This window comes from Coregonus lavaretus (assembly GCF_964263955.1).
Source record: "Coregonus lavaretus genome assembly, chromosome: 26".
Classification (NCBI taxonomy): Eukaryota; Metazoa; Chordata; class Actinopteri; order Salmoniformes; family Salmonidae; genus Coregonus; species Coregonus lavaretus.
In genome coordinates this window covers 11155042-11173774 of record NC_140013.1, presented here as the reverse complement: position 1 = coordinate 11173774, position 18733 = coordinate 11155042, and the positions used below count along the sequence as shown (strand labels likewise).

General features: G+C 43.2%; 1 protein-coding gene across 1 annotated transcript; it reads right to left on the bottom strand.

Moving 5' to 3' along the window:
• Positions 1-895: 895 nt before the first annotated feature.
• LOC311102248 (protein phosphatase 1 regulatory subunit 14A-like) lies at positions 896-13481 on the bottom strand. The gene is made up of 4 exons (XM_084143517.1): positions 13281-13481; positions 3214-3294; positions 2984-3013; positions 896-2150 (listed from the first exon to the last, which is right to left on the bottom strand). The coding sequence occupies exons 1-4, from the start codon at positions 13476-13478 to the stop codon at positions 2016-2018; spliced, it is 444 nt and encodes a 147-aa protein (XP_083999643.1). The 5' UTR covers positions 13479-13481; the 3' UTR covers positions 896-2015.
• Positions 13482-18733: the final 5252 nt, after the last annotated feature.

Here is an 18733-nt window from a genome sequence, read left to right as displayed (position 1 = left end):
TAGTCTTAATTAAAGGGGCACATTTATTAATATAATAGGCTTTTAAAATGAAATATTGCTGCACAATTTCTACTTAAAATATCAAAGGGACAGCACACACACACACAACTGTGAAGGTGACGAGGAGCCTGGTTGGTCTGTCACTGGTGGTCAGACGAGCTTCAGCAACAAACAGGCATACTGTATACATACACAGTGTTTTTGAGCAATGCAAAATTCCACAGCAAATTGTTAAATTGAGGCTAATGATGGTAGCATGATGCTGAGCTAAAAGGAGGTGTAGCATGATGTTACTACAGTACACATAATGCTCTGTAAGCATATCTGGTTTTATCTTACTAAAGACGTTCCTGAAGCTGACTCATTGGTGTTAATACAATGAGAAAGGAAATGTTGACTTGTGTTCTCCTGCCATCTACAGGTTATTCCAATGAACCAGGACAGTCTGTCAGATTAGATAGTATTGGATTGGACTGAGCAAGAGTTCATTCTGTAGGATTGCTATGATAAAGTTATGGGTGCTTGAAAAATCTGACCCGTCTCTGATATTACATGCATCGTTGGGCTGCCACTTCAGTTAGCATCATATAGGCTACTATCTATCTACCTTCAGTCACACCCTAGTAATCTATTTACAATGATGTAAATGGATTGACCCCTATGGGATTTAATAAACACCCTGTTTCCAAAGGTGTGTAGAGTAGACTGTCATGCCAAAATGTAATGTTGTTGTAAATTACTGCGCTGTACATTTAGCCAGGAGAGGGCGGCGTTTATCCATACAACTCATATCTCAACAAAAAAACACGGACCATCACTATGTTACAGCAATATGTCAATACAGCCTCTAATCTATAAAACACTGTACTGGTAATGATTCAAAGTTGCTCTTGGAAACGTTGAATTCAAAATGTATTTAAACCAATATACAATCAATACAACCAACCAACAGAGAACTACACATTTACAAACGTGTTGAAAATCATGTAAGAAAAACGACATTAGGAAACATTGTGTACCTGAGGTGGCACATAGGAGCACAGTAAAGCAGTTGGGTTCCTATCCTTTAGCTGACTGAAGATCCTCAGCACTCCATCTATAGATATAAACACTTTGGTAAGAAATAAATTACCTGGTATTCCTGACAGCATAAATGTTATCTTAAAATAGCCTTAATAACTAGCCTGAACAGGCTTTGTGAGTGGCAGTTGACAACCTACCAAGCAATACTGCTTGGTCTTCATAAAAAATATCCTTTGTAGCGTTATGTATACGGTCATTAAAATCATCGGGAATATCACAACACAATACTACTCCCCTTTTTAATATATATTCAGTTGACCCCATTAACTATTGTCTCTTATGTTACTGGATGCACAGTTTGAAAATATGGCAGGCCTGCTTGTAGCTAGGTACCGTTGACTAACCCATTTGGGTATATGAAAGCTCTGTAGGAGTCTTTATTACCTTCAGACTGACATTGGTATCTACAGTATGTTGCTGGACTCTTTGGTTCTGGTTTGTGAGCTAAACAGAATCAGAGGTGCATCTCACAACATAAGACACAGACCAACAGTCGATACCTTAATGGGTTTTCCAATAAAAGCATTATACAATGTACTTGAAAAAAAAAAGAGAGAACAGTTGAACAATTAGAGGAAACAGAACACAAGTAGCGGTAGCGACCCAACAGAGAGCAGCATGTTTCACACATTTCTGACACTTTATGAGTTAACAAAAATAAAACATAATTCATTTGACATTGTAGAGGTACAAATGTTGCAGGGACGGCCTGTGCATTGTGGTTGTGTGTGTGTGCGTGCGGACAGAAGATAAGATGTTTGCAATAAGTTGTCAGATTTGGCTAGCTGTTTAATGTGTATTTGACAGTGTGTAGAGCACAGTGTAAAGACCCGCACGACTCCATGTTTTTCAGATGAGGTCCATGTCATCGGGCTGGGGAATGGGGAGTCGGGTGCTGGGTTCTGGGGTTGAAGGGTAACATAACAGGGCCTTCAGATCACCTCTCGGTCTGCAGAGTTTTGCCGGTTGGGGAAGATGTGTAGCTGGGGTTGTTCGATGCCATCGTTGTGGAGGTCCTCCTGTTTCTGCAGCCCATGGAGTTTCAACACCAGTTCCTTGATGAAAACCTGTGTGTGCAGGGAAGAAGGGCAGTCGGTCATCATACGAAACATGCTCAGAATGGATACAGTGATACACAGTGTTGGTAATGTTGAGTAATTCACAGTGAAACAACAAGGAAACATGTTTCAGAGATATCACTTCATTCATTTTGTGTGTATGATATCAATGTGGGGGTGGGGGTGGGGGGGGGGGGGGGGGGGGTCAACATGGTCTGTCAACACATAATGGACAGGTTGAGTAATGCTGACCACAAAGGATACAGGGACAGTGTGAAAGAAGGACCTGGTATGTGAGGGACAAGACTAGCATTGTCAGCTACTATATGTGGAGTCATCAGTGGTTACTTCTGTTGCTGAAAGAAAGAGCGAGGAGGTGATAAAGAGAGGGAGGAAGGCAGTGTTGTAGTACTTGAGTTTAAGACTTGGATTTGACTCGGACTCAAGTCACAATTTTCATGACTTGTGCCTCAACTCAAGACTTGACCAGTGGTGATTGGTCATTTTATAATGACATCATCATAACCCTGTTCTCTGATTGGTCCCTTCATAATAACTAGGGTTACAAAATTCCAGGAACTTTCAATAAATTCCCTGGTTTCCCCGAAATCCCAGGTTGGAGGATTCCCCAAATCAGGAGGGAATAAGAAAAAATCTGGAATCCAGGACAGTTTTGCAACCTTAATAATGATATTGTCATAACCCTGTTCTCTGATTGGGTCCCTTCACTGTGACATCATTCTGTAAAGTCAGTCTCTGGCATAAAATACTACCCAAAACCCAATACATAATCTTAAACACATTGTTAGATATTACTCTTTTATATAGATTACCTCACTTACCTCTGTGTTATTGCAGGTGTGAAACATTTCCTGGAAAAAATCCCCAGACCAAATAAGATTTTAGTTCAACTGGCCAGGCTGCTGCTGAAACAATATATTTAAATAGCAACCAAATCTACAGCTATTAATGTTACCCTCACAATCTAGACAGCACAACTTGTTCACACAGCTTTTAATTGATCAAATGATAACGTCTTCAGATGATTTTGCTAGTGAGTAGGACAGTATACCTGCAGCCTGCGAGTTCTCTCCTCATCACTCTTCAGGTCTAACAGCTCGTCAATGTTCACCTCCTCCGGCATCTCCTCCTCCTGGGGACACAAGGTGACAGAGCGTCAGTCAGTCAAACTGTTCACCAATCTGTAGGCATCCTCCACTACACTCTGGCCAGGGCATTATCCTAACATTCAACTATCATTTACCCCATTATATGAAAAGGGACAAATCAGATCTTGCCATGAGTTCTGAGTTGCATGACACAGAGGAAGAGCTGTGCGTGTTTTTAGAGTGCAACACACCATGAGATATTCACAGACCCTGAAGCATTGCAGTGTGTGTGTAAGTGTGAGTGTCCATGGTGGCTGTTGAGTCATCATATGCATGATGATTGACGCGTGGGCTTGCAGTTCAGGCCTAGGGATGATTTGAGAAGAAAAAAAACGTTTAGATGGCTGCGCCGCTGTTGGAATCGGTCATACAAAGTGCCTCCATAATCTCAGGATTTAGTTTCAGTAGGAACACTGCATGTGGGGATGTGTGTGTGAGAGTGAGTGCGTGAGAGAGAACGAACCACAACCCTGGCTACTAGTCTAGGTATGCTGTAAGGACGGAAGCCACCACCATCAAGGCCAGACATTCTCCATCACAGACCGCATCCATTATGCTTTCTCACGGCCTCCTAAATTCGGTCATACTCAAACAGTGCCTTCAGCTCCCCCCAAAGTCTCAGAGGAAAGCAGAGATTATTTGTATAACAGTCTATGCACTTACTTCATTTGGGACATTTTCACAGATCATTAACTACACTGAACAAAAATATAAAAACACAACATGCAACACTTTCAAAGATTTTACTGAGTTACAGTTCATTCTCCTGAGTGGCGCAGTGGTCTAAGGCACTGCATCGCAGTGCTAACTGTGCCACTAGAGATCCTGGTTCGAATCCAGGCTCTGTCGCAGCCGGCCACGACCGGGAGACTCATGGGCGGCGCACAATTGGCCCAGCGTCGTCCAGGGTAGGGGAGGGAATGGCCGGCAGGGATGTACCTCAGTTGATAGAGCATGGCGTTTGCAACGCCAGGGTTGTGGGTTCGATTCCCACGGGGGGCCAGTATATATAAAAATATATATATGTATTCACTAACTATAAGTCGCTCTGGATAAGAGCGTCTGCTAAATGACGTAAATGTAAATATAAAGAAATCAGTCAATTGAAATAAATTCATTAAGCCCTAATCTATGGATTTCACGACTGGGAATACAGATATGCATATGTTGGTCACAGATACAGTACCTTTAACAAAAAGGTAGGGGTGTGGATCAGAAAACCAGTCACTATCTGGTGTGACCACCATTTGTCTCATGCAGCGCAACATCTCCTACACATAGAGTTGATCAGGTTGTTGATTGTGGCCTGAGGAATGTTGTCCCACTTCTCTTCAATGGCTGTGCGAAGTTGCTTGATATTGGCATGAACTGAAACACGCAGTCATACACATCAATCCAGAGCATCCCAAACATGCTCAATGGGTGACGTCTAGTGAGTATGCAGGCCATGGAAGAACTGGAAAATTTTCAGTTTCCAGGAATTGTGTACAGATCCTTACGACATGGGGCCATGCATTAACATGTTGAAACATGAGGTGATGGAAGCAGATGAATGACACAACAATGGGCCTCAGGATCTCGTCACGGAATCTCTGTGCATTCAAATTGCCATCGATAAAATGCAATGCCTGCCCATACCATAACCCCACCACCACGGGGCACTCTATTTACAACGTTGACGTCAGCAAACCGCTCACCCACATGACGCCATACACGTCATCTGCCCGGTACAGTTGAAACCGTGATTCATCTGTAAAGAGCACACTTCTCCAGCGTGCCAGTGGCCATTGAAGTCGGTTTACGACGCCAAACTGCAGTCAGGTCAAGACCCTGGTAAGGACGATGAGCACGCAGATGAACTTCTGAGACGGTTTCTGAAACTTTGTGCAGAAATTATTTGGTTGTGCAAACCCACAGTTTCATCAGCTGTCCGGGTGGCTGGTCTCAGACGATCCCGCAGGTGAAGCCAGATGTGGAGGTCCTGGGCTGGCGTGGTTACACATGGTCTGCGGTTGTGAGCCCAGTTGAACATACTGCCAAATTCTCTAAAACGACGTTGGAGGGGGCTTATGGTAGAGAAGTGAACATTCAATGCTCTGGAGGACATTCCTGCAGTCAGCATGCCAATTGCACGCTCCCTCAAGACATGAGACATCTGTGGCATTGTGTTGTGTTACAAAACTGCACATTTTAGAGTGGCCTTTTGTCGCCAGCACATGGTGCACCTGTGTAATGATCATGCTGTTTAATCAGCATCTTGATATGCCACACCTGTCAGGTGGATGAATTATCTTGGCAAAGGAGAAATGCTCACTAACAGGGATGTAAACACATTTGTAGAGAAATACGCTTTTTGTGCGTATGGAACATTTCTGGGATCTTTTATTTCAGTTCATGAAACACTTTGCATTTATATTTTTGTTCAGTATAAAATGTCGTCACACCCCCATTCCCAAACTACTTCGTTCATCCTGAACAGGAAAGTATTCCACAATGGCTTCTGGCCAAACACTTACCAAGAGTCTCATGAGATTCCACCTTATTTATTTGTCCCTTGAGGCAAGTCTGCTCATTGGCACAAACAGCACATTCAAAGGGAATTATTCATGATGTGATGCTATCAACATAGTGAGCCAAAAATGAACCCTGGTCATTTTCTTATTGCCCTTTTTGGTAAGGCAGAGATTCTTTGAATAACAAAATATGGAAATGTATGAAGACTACTGCAAATAACACTGTAGACTAGATGGGAGGCTGTCGTCAGAACCTAACCCAAACATCAACCACAGTACACAACAAAGACAGCATGGGCGTGAGTGAGTGCATGTGTGTGTGACATGTTGACTAGTGACACTCATGCAACAGGCCATACAGAGTTCAGCAGTAAGGTTAACCAGCCCCGTTGGGTCTGTCTTTGGGTGCCGGTAGTGTAAAGGTCCGTCTAGGCAGATCCAAGCAGTCTCTTCCTACCCAGACCTTTCTTTCAACTCCAAATGCCAATGAAATACAGTCTCATACTGCCCACACACAGGCATATAAAAACACAGCCACGCGAGCAAGCACAAACACTCTCATACACGTACCACACAGACACAACAATGTGTGTAATACACGGTATTGTAATATATATTTGTAATGAAACTACACATTATTGTGTATATCAGGTTAATGAGGCTCAGTGAGGCTCAGTGAGCATTCCTTGCAGTGTTGAGTAAACACAGCCTCCATCGTGGGACAAACATGATGACACAGGCCTGTCAGGGTGAGTTAGTCACTTTAGGCTGATGCAATGCTTTTATCGGGATTCAACTGCTTTCATTGTCCAAGTCTGGATTGCACATTATGCTTAGATCACATTAGAATGTTCAGTGAGGGGATGTGTGATGTCGGGTGGGCTAATGTGTCCTATACTTCTTTATGGTCTTGAGTCCTATCTTACTTGTGCAGGAGGCTAATAGTAAAGGTGAGCAGAAAGGTGCACAGATAGAACCCTACTATGAAAAAAATGCCCTTTTGATTGGTGGCGTAAAAATAAAAATACCTTATTACATTTTTTGTCTCTTTTCTTTCTTGTAACTTTAAATGCAACGAATTACCCATCAAAGTAGATCATTTCTCATAAACGTATGAATCTTGAAAAAAAGTCCCCTCCCTGCCCTTCTGCCACTCGTCCTGCATGTACGAGTTTTAAATGAATACCGCCAGTAGTAGGTTACAAGCAAAGACTAGTTAGCTTGTTTTGACAGCATAGCCTAGCTAACTAGCTAGCTGATTCATGTAGCCTACATTAGCGATGATCAGATGATATAGCCCACCCCAGTATTTCTAGCAGTCCTTGATTTCTAGCAACAATACTTTTAACGAATCCCCTTTCATCTGTGGTTCTAGTTTAGCCTGCACTGTGTGTTGACTGTGTGTTTTAGCAGAAAATGAAGGTGAGTGATTGTTGTTTTAGAGAATGTAGCACCAGCAACAATACCAGATCTAGGTGGCAGTTTGTAATGAGTACGGCTGGGCCCTCACTCCTCTGTAGCAGAGAGCGAGAGGGCAACCCAGAGACCGAGACCGAGAGAGAGAGAGAGAGAGAGAGAGAGAGAGAGAGAGAGAGAGAGAGAGAGAGAGAGAGAGAGAGAGAGAGAGAGAGAGAGAGAGAGAGAGAGAGAGAGAGAGAAGAGAAAGGGAACGAGTCCTTCCACCTAGTTTAGCATCAGTAGATGGCTCCAAGGCAGCAATTTAGTCCACATCACTTCCAGGCCAGTGGGTTGAGGGTAATGTGGTTTTTGTTTGCTTGGATACTCTGGGTGGTTGTCCACTGGTCCCTGTGTCACTGTGTCCAGCTGTGCACCTGTGTCATGTTTTCCATAGCCAACACCCTGATACAGTAAGTGGCCTGTCTCACACTGGTGACAAAATAAATTTGGGTCAAAATACCATGCCAGGTTAAACTGAAGACTAACGGAAAGTAAAATCATTTACAAGGGAAGCGAACACTCTTTAAATGTACATGAATGTCCATTATTGCCATAACCCATTGAGGTGGAAGGTAATCATTAATAAAATATCAATCAATATACACATGAAACATTCAGCCTCAATACATTTCACTGATAATGAGCCACTACACAAAATATTATAATTTCTTATCATTAAAGTCATTTTTGTGGGTCGGTTTGTGTAGACCCATGTTATAACCCTCAGCTGTTGTATTTACTTTAGAGCCTGCAGTATTGACAGATGCTTATCTAGCTTTACTCAAGTATTTTTCCCATATCACCATTCCTTCCCCCTTCCATTTCATATCCTGCAACAGGCAAACTGCTAAATGCAGAACAACTACAGTATCTATCTACCCCTAATATACTACATGAACATGTCATTTCCAGATTCATGATCTGTCTCTCTTGGTCTGTCCCACTCCTCTCCCACTCTCTGTAATATTCACATCCTCTTTACCGCCTGTACGACATGCTATTAGACATTTCCTTTCTCTCCTACTCCATCTCACACCTTGTCTCTCTAGCCCAGAATATGTCAACCTCTATCTCTCTCTCTTTTTCCATCAGGGCAGAGGGGGCCATTCACTGCTGTCACATCCTAACAAGTCATTACTACTCTAAACATCATCATCACTAGTTTTCACCAGATGCATTCCCACAGTTACTTACTGCTACAGCACATACACATAATATTAATCTAGTACAGGGGTGTCAAACTTATTCCATGGAGGGCCGAGTGTCAGCTGGTTTTTGGTTTTTCATTTCAATGAAGACCTAGACAGCCAGGTGAGGGGAGTTCCTTACTAATCAGTGACCTTAATTCATCAATCAAGTATAAAGGGAGGAGTGAAAACCCGCAGACACTCAGCCCATGGAATGAGTTTGACACCTGATCTAGTATTAATTACAATATTATTAGCACATCTGGTCAGAACACTACCAAAATGTCTCATTGTCAAGAATGTAATAAGGGTTTAGTGCTGTCAGTGAAATTGTGGTTATTGACTTTATATCAAAGTATAAACCATAATGATACAGACATATGATCGGCACAGCGACATTTCCAATAGAGGTTCTCTCTACAGTCGTGGTCAAAAGTTTTGAGAATGACACAAATAGAAATGTTCAAAGTCTGCTGCCTCAGTTTTTATGATGGCAATTTGCATATACTCCAGAATGTTATGAAGAGTGATCAGATTAATTGCAATTAATTGCAAAGTCCCGCTTTGCCATGAAAATGAACTTAATCCCCAAAAAACATTTCCACTGCATTTTAGCCCTGCCACAAAAGGACCAGCTGACATCATGTCAGTGATTCTCTCGTTAACACAGGTGAGAGTGTTGACGAGGACAAGGCTGGAGATCACTCTGTCATGCTGAATGAGTTAGAATAACAGACTGGAAGCTTTAAAAAGGAGGGTGGTGCTTGAAATCATTGTTCTTCCTCTGTTAACCATGGTTACCTGCAAGGAAACACGTGCCGTCATCATTGCTTTGCACAAATAGGGCTTCACAGGCAAGGATATTGCTGCTAGTAAGATTGCACCTAAATCAACCATTTATCGGATCATCAAGAACTTCAAGGAGAGAGGTTCAATTGTTGTGAAGAAGGCATCAGGGCGCCCAAGAAAGTCCAGCAAGCGTCAGGACCGTCTCCTAAAGTTGATTCAGCTGCGGGATCGGGGCACCACCAGTGCAGAGCTTGCTCAGGAATGGCAGCAGGCAGGTGTGAGTGCATCTGCACGCACAGTGAGGCAAAGACTTTTGGAGGATTGCCTGGTGTCAAGAAGGGCAGCGAGGAAGCCACTTCTCTCCAGGAAAAACATCAGGGACAGACTGATATTCTGCAAAAGGTACAGGGATTGGACTGCTGAGGACTGGGGTAAAGTCATTTTCTCTGATGAATCCCCTTTCCGATTGTTTGGGGCATCCGGAAAAAAGCTTGTCCGGAGAAGACAAGGTGAGCGCTACCATCAGTCCTGTGTTATGCCAACAGTAAAGCATCCTGAGACCATTCATATGTGGGGTTGCTTCTCAGCCAAGGGAGTGGGCTCACTCACAATTTTGCCTAAGAACACAGCCATGAATAAAGAATGGTACCAACACATCCTCCGAGAACAACTTCTCCCAACCATCCAAGAACAGTTTGGTGATGAACAATGCCTTTTCCAGCATGATGGAGCACCTTGCCATAAGGCAAAAGTGATAACTAAGTGGCTTAGGGAACAAAACATTGAAATGTTGGGTCCATGGCCAGGAAACTCCCCAGACCTTAATCCCATTGAGAAGTTGAATCCTCAAAACCCCACAAATTCTGACAAACTCCAAGCATTGATTATGCAAGAATGGGTTGCCATCAGTCAGGATGTGGCCCAGAAGTTAATTGACAGCATGCCAGGGCGGATTGCAGAGGTCTTGAAAAGAAGGGTCAACACTGCAAATATTGACTCTTTGCATAAACTTAATGTAATTGTCACTAAAAGCCTTTGACACTTATGGAATGCTTGAAATTATACTTCAGTATACCATAGCAGTATACCATCTGACAAAAATATCTAAAAACACTGAAGCAGCAAACTTTGTGAAGACCAATCCTTGTGTCATTCTCAAAACTTTTGACCACGACTGTACACCAGGAAATGGGCCTGTTCATCAGGAGATTGATGGCTGTTTCTCTCATCTACATAAGCGTGCACATTAAAATGCATTTCCATTAGGTATTCATTCATCACTAAATTGTGGGGCAGGTGTTCTGGTTCAAGATAAACGCAATTATGTCATGTTATTTGTGCGATTTATATATTTTATGAGTATTATGAGATTAATTTCCACGTCTTCGACAAATTGCATTAGGTTGGGGAAACAGCTGTTATAGATCAGTTGCAATACATATTTCACACCCATTAGATATTGATTGTTGCTACAAAAATAAACAATTGCACTCTAAAAACCTTAGTTCTCCAAAGTTTTTCTCTCCCAGTTTGCAGTGGTAAATTGCATAACAACTGGCTGTCACATCTGTGTCGCTTAGTGGGCAGTGACGACGCAATAGAATGGTTATAATGGCTGGGTGTAGTGGTGGGACATGGGATTAAAAGTGAAAAGACCCCGAGCCTGGCAGACAATCACGCAGATAGCAGAACACTGCGGGGTCTTAAGCTGGGCCTCCGATTGAGCGTTGATAGAGCGCTAATAGAAGACTAATGACCTTTGATAAATGGGCCAAGCGATGCACTACAGTCAATATTTCGAGCTTCAACAACAGGCTCGTGATGGGGGGAGTATTCTCTTTGTGCTCTTTGGTGACATATGGGACCTTCACTTCCCCCAAACCCCCATCCTCCCATTCATAAGAATCATCCCAGGAGACAAAGATGTCATCAATCAATAACTGGGATAGTTAGCGTCCATTCAGGCCTGGTCAGGGGGTTTTCACGTTGCAGGGGCAGCCAGGGTGGGCTTTGGTCTAGCAGGAAATGAGTATTGGGGAGATCTGATTACAGTCATTACACATGCCTGTTCCACTATCAGCACAGCAATTAACTCATTAACATAGATATAAAGCTGTGGCCATGTGTGTGTGTTTATGAGAAAGCAAGACAGGGAATGTGTTTACTGTATCCATCCACAAGAAACAGAATGGTACAGTAGGTCAAATTGTCATGAACACTAAATAGGATCTAATGCAATATTTCTATATTCTCTATTCTTTAAGTGGATGCAGAGAGACCCTATAAAAAAAATATGACAGCTCACTGATGCTGTTTTTGCTGTCATTGTCTCCCCTGTGGTTGTATAATGGTCACTACAGAGGTATCCCCCTGTGACAGCACTGCTTTTACTCCTCTGTCATTGGGTAGCATCTGTCAGGTGGTGGTCTTTGCAGTAAACACATTGAGTTTTTACTACCATGTTTTATTACTATGTTATAAATTGGATGTCGAAAGCAGATGCTGAAGAACAGATTGCTAATTGCTCTGCAGAAAAAGAGACCCACCCAGAAGGCTGTAGACTCAAATAGGTCTCAACGTATCATACAAACAGAATTCAACACTGGGCATCCAATTTCTATAGTGCTATAGTTAAATACATTCTGAGCAGGAGATGGTTGTGTCTGATGGAGAGATTATTGGTATGGAATAATCCGAAAAACTGTACCATAGCACCAACCCCATCCCTACATCAACCATCCTCCCCAACCCTGCCTTCTCACACAGCCTCCACCATGCAGTGCCTTGACCCAATGCCTACCAACATCCACTGGTGCCCCTGCCCTCGCTGGTGATGCCACACACTACACCAGGTCCTCCTGTTTTGTCAGCCAGAAGCCCATAAACCCTCAAGGCTGTCCATGTAAAGCAACAAGCGCCAAGCGACCTGGCCAGCCAGCCACAGACCAGTTATGTTTCTGGGAGCACTTTCAATTGGACCTCTGATCTTTTCCATGTCACCCCTGGCAGTGAGACAGTATTTCCCCACTCACAGGGAGTATACTGACCGTCCATCCCCTTACATACAACAGGAAGGGAACAACATGAAGGGAATATACCATATCTACTTTTGTATTTTCCCTTGGACGCCAAGTCTGTGTCTTTCCACGCTTTGCTAATATGAGGAAGCATGCCAGGCAGGTGTAAAACACCTCGGCTGGTGTTCTTCTTAGAGCAGAATAAACCTGTTCAACTTGCTAATGGCTTTGTAGTTTATTATAATCCTCTCTTCTTCTGGCTACAGAGAAATGTTTGCTTTTATTATTATTATTAGCTAAAGGACAAGTGTCCAGTCAATAGTGTCTGATAAGAAAAAATATTCACAATACTATCAATCTGGATTTGATGAGACCATGAATGTACCAATATTACAGGCAGTGTTTTGACCAGGCAGTGTTTTGACCAGGCAGTGTTTTGACTAGACAGTCATTTGACCCTACGACTAGAAGGCATCTATCTACACATCCTTGATTAATCGAATGTTAAACAGACAGAGCGCAAGGAGAGACAAGGCAGGCAACCCCCCCCACCCATGTAAAATTGATTAACGTCGTAGCCACATCCCAGATGGTAAGCGACACTAGGCAGTACGATCTCTGAAAAACAGACTTAGTCACATTTTGGGAATAGTTGTATTTACATATCTTGAGGAGACTGAATATTCGAAATTGCTGCGTAACCGCTCACATAAAATGACTATTATGTTCCCAAATGCGCCAAACCGATATATTCATTATAGCGATCAACTCCCACTGAAGAGTGATGTACCACGCTACAGTGGATTGCGTACACCGGAGCTGCTGCCAAAGTCGCTTAATGTCATTCAGTGAACACTTATGCTACAATGAATAATTGTTATTACGTAAAACACTTTTTGTATTCTTACAATAAATCAAATAAACGTTTCGCATTGGTATGTGACTGTATACGTATTGCGTAGCCTATCATTAGAGATCCGTTTCATTTCAAATTGATGGGACTCACCCTGCCCAAATAGAGCTCGTCCAGACTACAGTCAATCCACTTCTCCACATCCAAGCGCCTTTGGAGCTCCTTTCTGTTGTACTTTACCGTGACCCGTGCTTGCCTCTTCTGCAAGCTAAGCCCCGGGTCCCTACCTGGACCCCTACTCGGGGAATGGACTTTGTTGTTACATCTTCTCCCGACCCGGTTCGCTGCCATATCCACTTCCGATGACAGACACGTGCAGACGGTGGACCTAGTGAGTGAAAGAAGTGCGCTATCATTGGCAATAGTAGTGCACTGGTGGAGAACTCGGCTATGGGTCCTAGTGCCACACCCTATACAGGCCAGGGAAACAGTTGTGCGCCGAGCAATGTGATACATATTTAATTGAGTTTAGCTCTGTAAAATTCTGTCCATGAGGAAGTTCTACACTTTCTGAATTGTGTGACAAGAATTAGCCATAAATGTTAGTGATTCAGTATTCTGGGGAAAGTACAATGACTCACCATCATGGTCACCACTATTTATAAATTATTTAGCCTACACATAGGGAATGATAAAGTCCTCTAGCGGCCAAAAGGTCAAGGCCGTATTAGCATGGGAAGAGCCATCATTCTAATGTTGTCGACTGGGTCGGACTTTCAACTTCATTTGCTGATCTCTTCTGGTGATCAGCCAATCAAAGAATGAAGAAAATTGACTACTTCTAAATGGAGATTGCCTCTATGGCGCCACCCATTCTGTCACAGACGCTATAATGGCATAGATACAAAGATGAGTCCTATATCTATCTCTATGAACCTACATGATGGCTTGCGTTTTTGTTTGTTTTTTCTTCACCTTTATTTAACCAGGTAAGCCAGTTGAGAACAAGTTCTCATTTACAACTGCGACCTGGCCAAGATAAAGCAAAGCAGTGCGATAAAAACAACAACACAGAGTAACATATAACAAAACATAAAGTCAAAAATACCACAGAAAATATATATACAGTGTGTGCAAATGTAGCAAAGTTATGGAGGTAATAAATAGGCCATAGTGCAAAATAATTACAATTAGTATTAACACTGGAATGATATATGTGCAAGAGATGATGTGCAAATAGAGATACTGGGGTGCAAATGAGCAAAATAAATAACAATATGGGGATGAGGTAGTTGAGTGGGCTAATTTCAGATGGGCTGTGTACAGGTGCAGTGATCAGTAAGGTGCTCTGACAACTGATGCTTAAAGTTAGTGAGGGAGATAAGAGTCTCCAGGTTCAGAGATTTTTGCAGTTCGTTCCAGTCATTGGCAGCAGAGAACTGGAAGGAATGTTGGCCAAAGGAGGTGTTGGCTTTGGGGATGACCAGTAGAGATATACCTGCTGGAGCGCATACTAGGGGTGGGTGTTGCTATGCTGACCAATGAGCTAAAATAAGGCAGAGATATGCCTAGCAGTGATTTATAGATGGCCTGGAGCCAGTGGGTTTGGCGACGAATATGTAGTGAGGACCAGCCAACAAGAGCGTACAGGTCACAGTGGTGGGTAGTATATGGGGCTTTGGTGACAAAACGGATGGCACTATGATAGACTACATCCAATTTGCTGAGTAGAGTGTTGGAGGCTATTTTGTAAATGACATCGCCGAAGTCAAGGATCGGTAGGATAGTCCATTTTACGAGGGCATGTTTGGCAGCATGAGTGAAGGAGGCTTTGTTGCAAAATAGGAAGCCGATTCTAGATTTAACTTTGGATTGGAGATGCTTAATGTGAGTCTGGAAGGAGAGTTTACAGTCTAACCAGACACCTAGGTATTTGTAGTTGTCCACATACTCTAGGTCAGACCCGTCGAGAGTAGTGATTCTAGTCGGGTGGGCGGGTGCCAGCAGCGTTCGATTGAAGAGCATGGATTTAGTTTTACTAGTGTTTAAAAGCAGTTGGAGGCTACGGAAGGAGTGTTGTATGGCATTGAAGCTCGTTTGGAGGTTTGTTAACACAGTGTCCAATGAAGGGCCAGATGTATACAAAATGGTGTCGTCTGCGTAGAGGTGGATCTGAGAGTCACCAGGACCAAGAGCGACATCATTGATAAACACGGAGAAAAGAGTCGGCCCAAGAATTGAACCCTGTGGCACCCCCATAGAGACTGCCATAGGTCCAGACAACAGGCCCTCCGATTTGACACATTGAACTCTATCTGAGAAGTAGTTGGTGAACCAGGCGAGGCAGTCATTTGAGAAACCAAGGCTATTTAGTCTGCCAATAACAATGCAGTGGTTGACAGAGTCGAAAGCCTTGGCCAGGTCGATGAAGACGGCTGCACAGTACTGTCTATTATCGATCGTGGTTATAATATCGTTTAGGACCTTGAGCGTGGCTGAGGTGCACCCATGACCAGCTCAGAAACCGGATTGCATAGCGGAGAAGGTACGGTGGGATTCGAAATGGTCGGTGATCTGTTTGTTAACTTGGCTTTCAAAAACTTTCGAAAGGCAGGGCAGGATGGATATAGGTCTGTAACAGTTTGGATCTAGAGTGTCACCCCCTTTGAAGAGGGGGATGACCGCGGCAGCTTTCCAATCTCTGGGGATCTCAGACGTTATGAAAGAGAGGTTGAACAGGCTAGTAATAGGGGTTGCGACAATTTTGGCGGCTATTTTTAGAAAGAAAGGGTCCAGATTGTCTAGCCCAGATGATTTGTAGGGGTCCAGATTTTGCAGCTCTTTCAGAACATCAGCTGTATGAATTTTTGTGTGTGGGGGGAGGGGGGGGGGGGGGGGGGGGGGGGGGCATAGGCAAGTTGCAGCAGAGGGTGCAGAGCTGGTGGCCGGGGTAGTGGTAGACTTTTTCTTGCATGCAAATTGATCTTGACAAACAAATAGGTTTTTAAAAAAAATCTGTGCCTCCCTCTTGTTGAATTTCGTTGTGGCCCTCGAGCCAAAGAGTTTGCTCACCCCTGGCCTAGTGCATGGGGTATTCAAATCTTACCCTATGAGGTCTGGAGCCTGCTGGTTTTCTGCGCTACCTGATAATTAATTGCATCCACCTGGTGTCCCAGGTCTAAATCAGTCCCTGATTAGAGGAGAATAATGAAAAAAAGCAGTGGAACTGGAATTATGGTCCAGATTTGAATTTGAGGGGCCTAGTGCTTCACCCTGGATTTACTTTCTATTTTCATTGGTTATTTATATCCAGCAAGCCTAAATCATTAACACAGCAGAGGAGAATATTTGGTCATGTTAAGGTTATTCATAAACATACACAACTGTCATACTGTAATGACAATGATTTAGTTTAATGTAACACACGCCTAGTGGTTAATAGAGAGGTGGGCCAGCAACTAGAGCAGGGGTTTCCAACCCTGTTCCTGGAGAGCTACCCTCCTGTAGGTTTTCGCTCCAACCCCAGGTGTTACTAACCTGATTTATCTTATCAACCAGCTAATTATTTGAATCAGGTGCGCTAGATTAGGGTTGGAGCAAAAACCTACAGGACAGAGGCTCTCCAGGAACAGGGTTGGAGAGCCCTGAACTAGAGGGTTGCAGATTCAAATCCAATGTCCGACGGGAAGAAATATGGTCGAGAGTGGGCCAGCAACGGGAGGGTTACTGGCATCAGTGTCCTAAATGCCATCTCCTGCCGTTGTGCCCTTGAGCAAGGCACCTAAAACTGTGCAGGCGCACCACTGTGGCTGTCCTCTGCTCCAACCTTTGAGTGTGTCTGTCTTTCATTTCCGTAGACTGTAAGGAAAATAGATCAATAAAGTCGTCGTCGTTGTTGTCTTCTTCTTCTTCTTCTTCCTCCTCCATCCCCCTGGGCTCAAAAGCCCTGCCTTCATTCTAAACTGCTGCCTGTAGTAGATATGATAATTATTATTATTACTGATGCACTAAGCCATTTGGTTATAGGTTATACCCAGGGTTGCAGCATGAAATAAGCCCTGTTTGCAGCCTACTGACTTCTTGACTCATGTCGGTTAGTTTGTCCTCGCTGTAAGCACTGGACTTTGACTCATAACTGCACACCCCCATTCACACACTCCTAAACAGCATATTTTTTAACATAACTGTAATATGACACTGTACCTACTAGAGGATGCTTGCAGCTGGCATTGTCCGCTCACCTTTCCAATCACCAAACACTGGAAAGCATGAACAATGTTATTTCACATACTTATGATGCCTGAAGCAAGCACACACCCTTTTATAGTTGACTTGTGACATGTTTTTATCCCAAATAATGTATTTATCGTACTTATTCTTGCTCTTGCCTGCGCTCTAGTGGGGTGACTTACCATGCACCACTGGCTATCAAGCTTATTGCAGAAGGGTAATGGTGCCATCTTGTGGTATCTAAATAAAATTGATTCACTAATGGGAGAATGTCATGTAGACTACCTGTATTCAGGTACAGTATCTGTGTTAGTCTACTACAACAACAAAATAACTCAATGAGTGATTAAATTGAACGAATCCGTAGGCCTAACAATGGCTAAGTAAATATCTGATACGTCTGAATGTCACGCAAAAGAACACAGATGAGGAACCTTTTGAAAAAGTTAAACCTGAAGTCACGCCCATCAGGACGCTTTGGGCGCCTCAGCAGGATGGAACCGGTTGGGACATTCAGATAGAAATATGAACAAATAATCTTCTCTAGGTCATAAGGAATCCAGCCTGGTCTCTAGACGTAACATAGTAAATGTCAATCGCGGATACTCAAATTAGTATGACTACTTTGCAACTACTTAGCATGTTAGCTAACCCTTCCCCTAACCTTAACACTTTAACCCAAATCAACATTAGCCAGTTAGCTAACGTTAGCCACAACTAATTAGAATTTGTAACAAATCATACGTTTTGCTAATTCGTAACATATTGTACTTTTTGCAAATTCATAACATATAATATGAATTGTAATACGTAACATATCATACGAAATGATTGGTGATATCCACAAATTAATACATACCATACTAAACGTAACAAATGTGTATAGGATTTACGTACGGAATGCTCTGAAACCAGGTTGAGGAATCACGTTGACTATTCACATTCGAAAACGTTTGGCAACTGAACGTGGCCTTGTTCATTATTCCGTGGGCGGGGAAAAGAGCACCTGTCCTTAGCTACGGGTGCGTTCGTAAATTCGCTCTGGCTATCTACTCCGATTTCAGAGCACTCTCGTCTGAGTGTGCCAGAGCGCAGAATAACTGATTCATTTACGAACGCTCAACACCAGTTGAATATGGCCGGTGTCAGTAAACGTCGGCAAAAAATAGTAATTAAATTGTTGCCAGCAGCACAGTTACAGTCACCAACGATCTGGATAACATGAAAACAGTCTAACCAGCTCTGCTAGGGCGAGTGAAATGGTCAGAGTGTGTTCTCTCATTTGTGTCTGGAAGTAGCTAGCCAACGTTAGCGTGGGTGCTTGACTGCCGTTGTGTGGTCAGAACGCTCGGATCAACCCTACTCCTCGGCCAGAG

Excerpts from the sequence above, each read along its gene's own strand:
- LOC311102248 (XM_084143517.1), bottom strand. The coding sequence starts at position 13,478 with ATGGCAGCGAACCGGGTCGGGAGAAGATGTAACAACAAAGTCCATTCC. Across the intron at positions 3,295-13,280 it reads ACGAGCTCTATTTGGGCAGG|GAGGAGGAGATGCCGGAGGA; the intron begins GTGAGTCCCATC and ends TTGTGTCCCCAG. Across the intron at positions 3,014-3,213 it reads AGAGAACTCGCAGGCTGCAG|GAAATGTTTCACACCTGCAA; the intron begins GTATACTGTCCT and ends GATTTTTTCCAG.